The sequence below is a fragment of the Macaca nemestrina genome, chromosome 10, assembly GCF_043159975.1.
Source record: "Macaca nemestrina isolate mMacNem1 chromosome 10, mMacNem.hap1, whole genome shotgun sequence".
Classification (NCBI taxonomy): domain Eukaryota; kingdom Metazoa; phylum Chordata; class Mammalia; order Primates; family Cercopithecidae; genus Macaca; species Macaca nemestrina.
This window is the reverse complement of record NC_092134.1, coordinates 136,045,659-136,056,183: the sequence shown is the minus strand read 5'-3', so window position 1 is coordinate 136,056,183 and position 10,525 is coordinate 136,045,659. Positions and strand designations below refer to the sequence as shown.

Genomic DNA, 10,525 nt, shown 5'->3' with positions numbered 1-10,525 from the left:
GGGTGAATGGCAGGGGGAAGATCTAAATGAATCACCATCAGAGACTTCAGAGCTGGGAAGAGCTCGTCACCAGGTCCTAGAGGGGCTAGAAAGTCATTCATTGTGTTTAAAGGGTATCCATCATAGTACCTTGCAAGTTACTTGGGAACATACGTCCGCTTCTTCTGAAACTCAGGAAAATAGTTAGCTTTTTAAAGAAGGTGAATTGTCACTTTTCTTTGGTCGGAAGAAAATGGGCTGGTGGGTCAGCAGCTCATGCCAGGGAGGAAAGACAATGTCCAGTGGTCAAGAGGAGTTGAAGCGAAGGAACCTACTTCAAATTGGACCAGCCCAGAAGGGGCTAGAAGGGATCCTGGGATCAGTGTTCCGGTCCCTTATTGCAAAAACGCCCCCACTATACCCCTGGCAGGCATCCTGCTTTAGAGATGGGTGCCCAGCACAGAACATGTTTTGAGAGAACACATCCATCCTATTCTTTCCCCGGAGCCAGGTCTCACAGTCCTCTCGATTAGCTATGGGCAGACGGACAAACCTGAGGTCATGAGCAATCTTCTCCTCCATGACCCCAAAGCCACTGACGTAGCCCATCAAGCCCAGGTCATAGAAGGTCTCGTTGTCAGGGAGGCAGATGGGGAGGAGGTTGGGACCCAGGGTGACACTATTTTCCAGCTCCAGGAGGGCGATGTCCCCCTCAAAATTGTGGGAGTCATCCTGACGGTAGTCCAGGTGGATGCTGACCCTGCGGATGGGGTGACTTGCCAGCTTCATGAGCTCTTCTACATTTGTATGGCCCAGGAACACATCCAAGGGGACATTGCTTTGTGCATCGTGTTCCTTGGGATACAGGGTGTGGGCAGCCGTGAGGATCCAGCGGTCGCCCAGCAGGGTCCCGCCCCTGTGCCCGTGGATGTTGGTGAACACCTGCCAGGGGAAGTTGCCCATGTTGGCTTTTTGCCCTCCGATGATGCGCTGCCTCTGTTCCACGGGGTTCATGGGCTTCCCACACACTGAGGGAGAGAGAGGGAAGACAAGGGCAAGTCGGCTCCGGGTCTCCCACCTCTTCCTTCTGCGGCCAGCCAGTTCCCCGTTTGCCCTCTCTTTTTGACTTGTCTCTTTTCTCTTTTTCCTCCCATCTCCACACTTCCTTCATTGGCCTATTGACAGGCTCTTCTCCTTGTTTTTGTTTTTATTTTTGTTTTTTGAGACTCCTTGCTCTGTGGCCCAGGCTGGGGTGCAGTGGCGTGATATCAGCTCACTGCAACCTTTGCCTGCCGAGTTCAAGCAATTCTTGTCCCTCAGCCACTCTAGTAGCTGGGACTACAGGTATGTGCCACCATGCTTGGCTAATTTTTGTATTTTCAATAGAGGCTGGGTTTCACCATGTTGGCCAGGCTGGTCTCGAACTCCTAACCTCAGGTGATCTGCCTGCCTCGGCCTCCCAAAGTGCTGGGATTACAGGTGTGAGCCACCACGTCTTGCCCCTTGTTCTTGTTTATTTCTTCCCGGGGTGTCTTCCGTTGTTTTTATTCTCTGATTTCCCATCTGCTTAGTGAAAATGCTGGCATTTCGGGACTGAATTCAGCACTCTTCCCCTCTCTCTCTTCCTGGTATGTTCCCCTCTCCTCTCCTCTGTCTCCTTTTTCTGGGCCATGCTGCGTCTGAGGACTTTCAGGCTGCTAACGATCCTGAGGATGGCCCCAGAGGGTTTCCACTCACCTGGCAAGCACCGAGGAATCTTCCCTTCCTTCTTTTCATTCTTCCAAATGCCCTGTGCTGTGCAGGTGTACACCCCCGAGGGCAGAGGAGGCAAGAATCAAGTTGGGAGGTGATGGGTAAGAAAATTAGGTTGCAGAGGCCAGCAAGTACTGAGTGTGCTCGACGGGGAGAGGGGTAGGGAGGAACAACATGGCAAGGTCCAAAGGTCAAAGGCTCAACTCTAGAAGGAAAAAATGTCAAGTGTTCAGAGGCTCTAGACCTATATTTTGTTTTAATGTCAAGTAAAAAAATCGGAATGCTTAACCATTAATATGTGTTTGCTGTGATCCGTTTGTGAAAGTAGACATAAAAACCAGAAGGAATGTATCAAAATCTTATCAGTGATTGCGTCTTAGTCGTGGAATCATAGATGATAATTGTAGCTACGTCTTCTGATTGCTGAAAATGTGCCATGCTTCTTACTTTATCTGCATGATCTCATTTAAACACTATAGTGACACTTGCAGGTGTGTGTTATTATCCTCATTGTGGATGAGCAGGCTGAGCTTAAATAATTTGCACAGGGTCACATAACTTCTAAGTGCCAGAACCAAGGTGCAAGAGGTTTTCTGACTCCAAAGTTCAGCTCTTAATGAATACCATTTATAATCCAGATTTTTTTCCTTTTTTTCTGTTTCAAACCTATAATGCATGTGATTTCTAATATTTAAAAAAAGTTTGAAAAATACCCACTAATAAGTGAGAGTCATTTAGTAAAACTAAGTGCAAAAATCACAACCAGGTTGAGAGGGGAGAATGGAGAGGGGAGTTTCACTGAGTTAGCTGTAGTGGTCATGATGGTGGCAAAGACTGTGGTGTCAGTGTTGGTGGTGATGGTGGTGTTGATGTTGGTAATGATGGTGGCAATTGTGATGTCGATGTTGATGATGATAGTGGTGTTGTTAATGGTGGTATTGTTAATGGTGTTAATGGTGGTGGTGGTATTGGTGGTGATGATGGTGTTGGTAATGGTGATGGTGGTAATGGTGGTGGTGATGGTAGTGTTGGTGTTGGCAATGGTGGTGGTGGTGATAGTGGTGTTGTAATGGTGGTGGTGATCATGGTAGTGTTGACAATGGTGTTGGTTATGATGATAGTGGTGATGGTGGTGATGGTGGTGTTAGTGTTGGTGGTGATGACGATGTTGGTAATGGTGGTGATGATGGTGTTGGTAGTGTTGATGGTGGCACTGGTGTTAGTAATGGTGGTGATAGTGGTGTTGGTAATGGTGGTAATAATGGTAGTGGTGATGGTGGTGTTGGTAATGGTAATGGTATCGATTGTGGTGATGGCAGTGATGGTGGTGATTGTGCTGGCATTGATGCTATTGGTAGTGTTGCTTGTGTTGTTACTGGTAGTGGTGGTGATGGCAATGATGGTAGCAGTGGGGATGTGGTGGAGGCAGTGGTGGTAGTGGGGATGATGTGGTGACAGTGAGCTGTTTATGTGATTTGAATCTTTTCTTTGCATCAGCTCCTCCTTCTTCAAACCTACTAGCTTCCTCTTTGCGCTACAATTCAGGCCCCTGAAGCCAGTGCCCTGGCAGATACCTTAATATGCATTCCCTAGGGATTCTACTGGGAGAAATCTCAGAGGATACCCCAAGGGGATGGAAGGGAGAAAATTTCCATTTGCGTTAGTCCCTACTTTGCTCAGACTCCCTGCTGCCAGCCCTGGTCTGCATCTTGTAATATGGCTCGTGGCAGTAGTACTGGATACAGGCCTTGTAGGTACTCACCCCCATTGTGGTGGTGTAATGGAAGGCAGATTTCGGGGCTGCCCACAGTCCTTGACTTGGAGAGAACACAGGGCAGGGTGAGAGCTGAGAAAGACTGTGCTGGAACTTTAGTGGTGAGAGTGTGAGTTGTCTACCTGAGAGCACATTGAGAGGCTTAGAAAAAATAGTCAGTGGCGAGGGCCCTTACAACGGACAGGAGTTGGGTGGTGTGAAATTCAGTTCTGGGTAGAGCCCATCCATCCCATTGAGATGAGGACTCACTGATTCCTGAGATGAGGGCTCACTGATTCCTGAGATGGGCCATAGGCATCAAAGGACAAGTCTCTTTGACCCTCATCCAAGGGTGAGGGTCTGTTGGAAAGAGGCTTAGTCTGGACCCCTCCTTCTTTCTTGGCCCAGGTCCTCAAGGTTGGAGGTGGGAAGTCCCCAGGATCATATCCCTGAATTGTGACTTACTGTTGCATCTGGGCATGGCACGATGCCATGTGCCATCATCCTGGCAGACAGCTGTGAAGGAGTGTGGCACCTGGTTCCCCTGTTGAGCAGAGGAACAGGCGCCATCAGTGCCAAGAGGCAATGCAGGTCCCTTTCCAGCCCTTCCCACACAGGAGTGGGAGGCAATACAAAGACATCTCTCAGCTCCCCCATGGATGTGGCTCCTTCTTCCTTCTCCCCAGCCTGTGACAGACAGGAGCACTGAGCTACACTGCAGCAAGTCAGAGCGGGACTAATTGATAGACCCGATCATCCTCTCTCTAGACTGTGGCCCGTTCCCACTGAGGTCCAATTGAATCCCACAATTTGTAATTTAAAAAATCACAAGCCACGTTTGAGTGTTTTTTGTATCAAAACAAAAGCCTGTGCTCCAGGGCAGAACCATGTTTCTCTGGCTGGAGTCCCCGCCTCCAGGCCTGCAGCACTTTCTCTCTCCTGGGTTGCAGTTTTCCTAAGGACAGAGGCCTTCCCTGAAATCCTAGAGCCACCTCACCCCGTTGAAAGGTGCTGGAGACGTTGATGTATGTGAAGTGCTGTTGCTGTTGAGCAGGAACAAGACTAGGAAATGGCAGTCTTTGAAATGAAAAGTTACTGGACAATATGAATGAGTTTTACTAAGACCAAAAATTGGCCAAGTGCGGTGGCTTACGCCTGTAATCCCAGCACTCTAGGGGGCTGAGGCAGGTGGATCACTTTACGCCAGGAGTTTGAGTCAAGTCTGGGAAAATTGAGAAACCCTATCTCTACCAAAAATACAAAAATTAGCCGGGCACGGTGGCACTTGCCTGTAATTCCAGCAACTCCGGTGGCTGAGGTACCTGAGTAGCTTGAATCCAGGAGCATCGCTTGAACCTGGGAGGCGGAGTTCACAGTGAGCTGAGATCATGCCACTGCCTGGGTGACAGAGCAAGACTCTGTCTCAAAAACAAAATAAACCCAAAAAGACCAAAAATCATCCCATAGAGTTAGCTCTGGTTGCAAAAGAATGTGTGTGAGAACTAGACCGTCTGAGTAAAATGTAGGTAATGTGAGAAACGGTGTGACTTGCTTTAAATTCTATGTTGTGAATGACATGTGCAAAAGTAAGGGCAGTGGGTGGTGTAGGCAAGGGAGGGTTGTAATATGAGCAAAGAGGTTGTTGGTCTCCAGTCCTCTGGACCCAGGACACCCACCTAATTCTCCTGATGGAGATGGAAGCACCTTGGAGTAAAGAACAATGCATCAGATGAACTCGACTTGATGCAACATTCAAATGTGAACTCCACAAAGGCTGTGTGACTATGTGGGTTTCTTTTTACTGAACCTCCCACATCTAGGACAGTGCCTGACAGTAGACCCTTACAATGTGCATTAAATGAATTAACTATGACTTGAGGACATGTCATAGGTCTCGTCTTTGATTCTGATTGTCTTCCGTGTGGACCTATTGAGCAACGAAGGGATGTTCAGTCTTGGGTCTCTGTCCAGAGAGACAGATAATTTTTAGTTTACCAGCTTTTGTGAGATTGATCCATGGATAAAACCATATTCCTTCCTGAATCTTCAGATCTGAGGACACGACGGTGGGCCCAGGGTGAGACCACTCACATGTGTAAAAGAGCCCTGGAGCAGGAGGCAGGAGATTGGGGTCCTAGTCCCTGCCGTAGACAATCACTACGTGGTGTTGATGAGTCACTACATTTCTACCCTGCCTTTCCAGTTCCTTCAGCTTTCTTGATTATTGGATGAGGGCAATAGTTCTTAAACTTGGCTGCACGTTAGAATCACCGGGTAGCTTTAAATAGTCTTGTTGCTCAGGCTCTACTCCAGATCAATGGAATGAGAGTCTCTGCTGGGGGACCTTGACTTCAGTATTGATTGATTGATTGATTTTTATTTTTTAGAGACAGAGTCTGGCTATATTGCTCAAGCTGGAGTGCAGTGGCTATTCACAGGGGTCTTGTATGATTGGGCTCAAGCAATCTTCCAGGATTGTAAACTCTCTGTTTTAAGTGTGCAGCAAGTTGGAGAGCTGGTGGACCAGGAGACTCTTCCAGCTGAAATGCCTATGACTCTAGCTGGGGTGAGACTAAATCCTCTGTGAACCCACCATCTGAATTCCCCCTGGGATGCTGGGCCGGCTCTCTCCCCTCATCCCTGGGCTCTTACCTCTATGAGCTGGTAGCCTAGCTTGCAGGTAGCAATGAAGTAGTCACTGAATTGGTACTGAGGCTGCAGGTTCTGGATGACAGTGAACTCGTCTAGGGTCTTGGGCTGGGGACACTTGATGACTATTGGGGAGACCAGAGGGCGTATTTATTTGAGAGCCACCTGCCCTTCCTTCTTCCCACTTTTTCCCCATTGCTGGCCATCGAGGGAGGCCCCCAGGGAGCCTTACTCTCGGTGGTGTAGGGCAGCCTCCAGCCCCGGCTGTCCCCCGACTCATCTGTGAAGAACAGCAGATCCACAGCATTGCTGCTGGTGTCAAATTCAGGGGGCCTCTGCTTCCCACAGAACTCGCCAATGTTCTTCCCGTTGGCATAGATCTGGTAGGGGAGGAGGGTTTTTTTTGTTTGTTTGTTTGTTTGTTTTCCAGCTTGGACATTTTTACACAGGGCCAACTGTGTAGTAGCCTGGTGGCCAGGGTGGTGGTGGTGATGAAATCCTGCCTTATGTGTGTTTTCAGGGGAAGGTGGAAAGGGATCCCCACAACCCAATTCCAGTTATGTGGGAACTTGCCCAGCCCATGGGTGATGTTGCCCAACTCCTGCCCCAGCTGGCCAGGGGATCCAGGAAGAAGTTGAGACAAGAGGAGCTAAGTGCAGACAGAAGAGGAGGAAGGGGTCTTTCAGGGGTAGGACGGCTGTATCTGTAGCTGGTCATAGGGGCAGTGTACTTGCTGGTGGTCATCAATTTCAAAAGGCTCCACGAACTTGAGGTGCGGGGTGAGGCCCCGCTCTACCCGGATGCTGTAGTTGCAGTGCAGGTCAGCGGGGTAGGACCGGGGGTACTCCAGGCTGGAGATGTAGCCCGATGCCTCCGTGTACAGCTTGCAGCTGCACTCAGCTGTGAGAACAGAGCCGCAGGGCATCATGGGGCCACTCTGGCTGGCTCAACCCCTGCCTCCCTGCTACACCACTCTGGCTCACCCTGGCAGGAATACCTGTCCTTCTGAAGCTCATAGCCTGGACGGCAGGAACAGAAGTACTCCAGGCTGGGCACGGTGGCTCAAGCCTGTAATCCCAGCACTTTGGGAGGCCGAGACAGGCGGATCATGAGGTCAGGAGATCGAGACCATCCTGGCTAACATGGTGAAACCCCGTCTCTACTAAAAAATACAAAAAACTAGCCAGGCGAGGTGGCGGGTGCCTGTAGTCCCAGCTACTCGGGAGGCTGAGGCAGGAGAATGGCGTAAACCCAGGAGGCGGAGCTTGCAGTGAGCTGAGATCCGGCCACTGCACTCCAGCCTGGGCGACAGAGCGAGACTCCATCTCAAAAAAAAAAAAAAAAAAAAAAAAAGAAGTAGCCTCCAACGTAGTTGTTACACAGGTGCTGGCACTGGGGCTGGGGGTCCCTCTCCCCTGATTTGCTCTGAGAAGCACATTCATCAAGGTCTGGAAGGCATTCAGGAAGGAGGGTTAAGCTCCTGCTGGGAGACCAGAGTAGGGGCTCTGACCTTAGGGAGGTCACTCACCAGAGGCCTAAAGACAAAGGCATCTTTAGGCCACCTGGATCTCCAGGCCAGGCCTCTCCAATGCTCTCTAGGGACTGCTCCACGGGGACAGATCCCAGGTTGACAGGCCTTGTTAGGAAAAGCTCTCTTGAGGGGAGGAACAAGGAAAGCCAGGCTTTCAGTTTCTTTGGATTCAAGATTCCCTTTCTTGGCCTCCATTCAATGTGGCTGAGGTCAGAGAAAAGGGATCCCTGGGGGGCTACTCACCCACAGCTTGGTAGTAGGCCAGGAAGCCCTTGTAGAACATGATGGTCCCATTCTCCTCGTTGGAGAAGTCTGTGTAGAAGGTCAGCAGCATCTTGTTCCCTTGAGACAAAAATTCCTTTTTTCCTGGGGGTTGCCCAGTGGAGAACCCAGTTGCCCACAGAACCTCCCCAGGTTTTTCTTATCAGCAGAGATCTGGTGGAAGAAGGACAAAGAGTAGGAAGAAGACCTGTTGTGGAGTGGCATACGTGGTGGCTCAGTGATGGTCCTCCTGGTCTCGCCGAGAGTGAATCATGCACCACATCGGCTCTGCTGGTCACTACCTGCTGGGTTCGGCTACTGCAAACTTCCCCATGTGACCTTCAACTGTTCCCCAAGTCTTCCACTGACTCACTCTTTGTGTGTTGTCCTGCACTGGGTACCTCACCCCTTCCCTGTTTTCTGCTCCTCTGGCAGGTTTCAGGTCATTCTCCATCCCCACCTCCTGCGGCCTGTTCCCCTGGGGTCCTGGTTGTCTGTACCCAGCCTTTCCCCTCCCCTCATTCCCTGAGCCCAGACATGTCTACTTTATTTTCTGCCTTCCGATTCCACCTAGGCTTAATGAAACCATTCACACCTTGAGTGCCTCCTTATGCCCTTGGCTGAACATGAGCCCTGAAGCCCACCAGTCTCAGTGTCAGGAGGCATTGCCTTGTCCCTCTTCCTTCCTCCTCAAAGCCTCCTCAACCTCTTTTTGCCCCTGCCAGCAAACACCCTCCCCCAGCACTGCACACTCACCAATTCCTCTGGGTGGGGAAGATGTTCCGTTTTCATGTTATGTTGGAGGCCAAAAGAGTGAGGGTGGTGATCAACTCAGTATACCACTGGAGGCTACATGAGTAAACAGCAAACTCTTCTCATAAATGCAGGATGTTGGCAAACTGACACACTGCATCTGCTGCCCAGAAGGAATGCTGAGGGCAGCCACGCCCCAAGTGTAGTGTTTCTTGTGATTATCTACAGGGCGCATCTGAAGCCTGTTAGTAATAATATAAACCTGTGATCAGTCAAGCAGCCAACCAATTGTTACCTCCTCCTCCCTGCTCATTCTACCCAATAAATGTGAAGGGCTGTGGAAGCTCGGGGTCTGCTGCTGTTGCTCACTAGAGCAGGGAGCTCTCTTCTTCTTCCCCTGGCCTCTTTCTTTAAAACAGTTTGTTTTGTCTTAAGTTTTCATTTCTACATTTGTCCTCCTTCGTTCAGTCTTGTAATGATGGACTCAAGTAGTAACATTAGTAACTGTTGTAGTGATGGTCTCAAGTAGTAATTGTGGCAGTCAGTTACAAGTGGCGCCCAAACAGGGACAATCAAGGACAAACAGGGACCTGAAGAGGCCTGCAGGGACAAATAGAGATTAGTAGGGATAAATAGAAATGAATAGAGATAAATAGAGACAAATGGAGATAGGTAGGGACTTGCAGGAACTTGTAGGAACTAACAGGGACCATAGGGACAGACAGGGACAGATAGGGATAAAGAAAGACTAGAAAAGACTGGCAGAAACTTGCAGGGACAGACAGAGACAGATAGGGTCCTATAGGGACTTGAGTGAGGACAGTCTGCTGGAGCAGAAAAACTAAAGCCCAGAAAAACCTAAAACCTAAAACCTACCAGACGAATGAGAAACCCCATTACAAGTCTGCCAGCAGCAATATAAGATCAGTGCTCTAAAGTGGTACAGAGAACAGGAAGTTTTTGAATCAGGGTAACATAGGGAAGAATTTGGTTATTTCTTTTCTCTTTTGTTTGGAGTTTGGTAAGTACCATCTTTTTGTTATTATTTCAGGGTTTGAGCTAATTTTTTGCTGCACCTACAGCACCTATTGAGGGTGGTGAACAGGAGAGGGAGGATAAAAACTGGCTTGAACCGTCTGCTTTTGTGACTACAGAAAGGCTAACTTTGGCTTTGGCTTTCATGGATTGTGGACATGTGCTGGCACCTGTGAGATGTGCAGAGGACTTGGGAGGTTTTCTCAGCTTGTCAAGATGTGGGAACCGAGCTTCCTTGCTCTGCAGTGTTGACTCAGGCAATGGCTAATTTGGTAGCTGACAGATCTAAAGGAAGCCAAGGGTTAAGCCCTAAAGTCAGAAAGTGTTATAAGTGTAGAAAAATTGGATGTTTTAAAGGAGAATGCCGTCAGACCTCTGGGCAGAAGCGATCTGGTAACATAGTTCTCCTCTCAACAGAAAAAAACGCTAGGCCTTTGCTCTCATTGCAATAAAGGAAATCATTGGACTAATCAATACCACTCAAAGTTTCATCAAAATGGCACCCCCCCACCCCTGTTGGGAAATGAGAAGGGGGCCTGGACCTGGGCACCTCAAACAATGAGGGCATTCCCTGTCTGGGTTGCAACTCCCTTTTCAGGGGTGGGTTTCTGGAGACTCATTGATTCCAGCTCCCTCCAGTAGCAGAAACACCTGTAAGCGCAGGATTCGATCTCCCAGTCAGAGAACGAGTTACATTAGTTGGAGGAGACAAACACACGAAGATTCCCACTGGTTTTGGGGACCTTTGCCAGCAGGACACATGGGATTAATTTTAGGCAAAAGTCATCTTAACTTACAGGGCATTGCTGTGA

At 49.3% G+C, this 10,525-nt stretch overlaps 1 protein-coding gene across 1 annotated transcript; it reads right to left on the bottom strand.

Moving 5' to 3' along the window:
* Positions 1 to 290: 290 nt before the first annotated feature.
* On the bottom strand, positions 291 to 8,379 carry LOC105484253 (complement C1r subcomponent-like). The gene is given in 12 exon segments (XM_071072017.1): positions 291 to 1,007; positions 1,717 to 1,793; positions 3,405 to 3,513; positions 3,516 to 3,548; positions 3,950 to 4,028; positions 6,137 to 6,258; positions 6,366 to 6,517; positions 6,841 to 7,033; positions 7,117 to 7,175; positions 7,494 to 7,581; positions 7,908 to 8,084; positions 8,295 to 8,379. Coding segments are annotated over 12 exon segments (1,866 nt in total). The 3' UTR covers positions 291 to 315.
* Between the last annotated feature and the right edge of the window lie 2,146 nt (positions 8,380 to 10,525).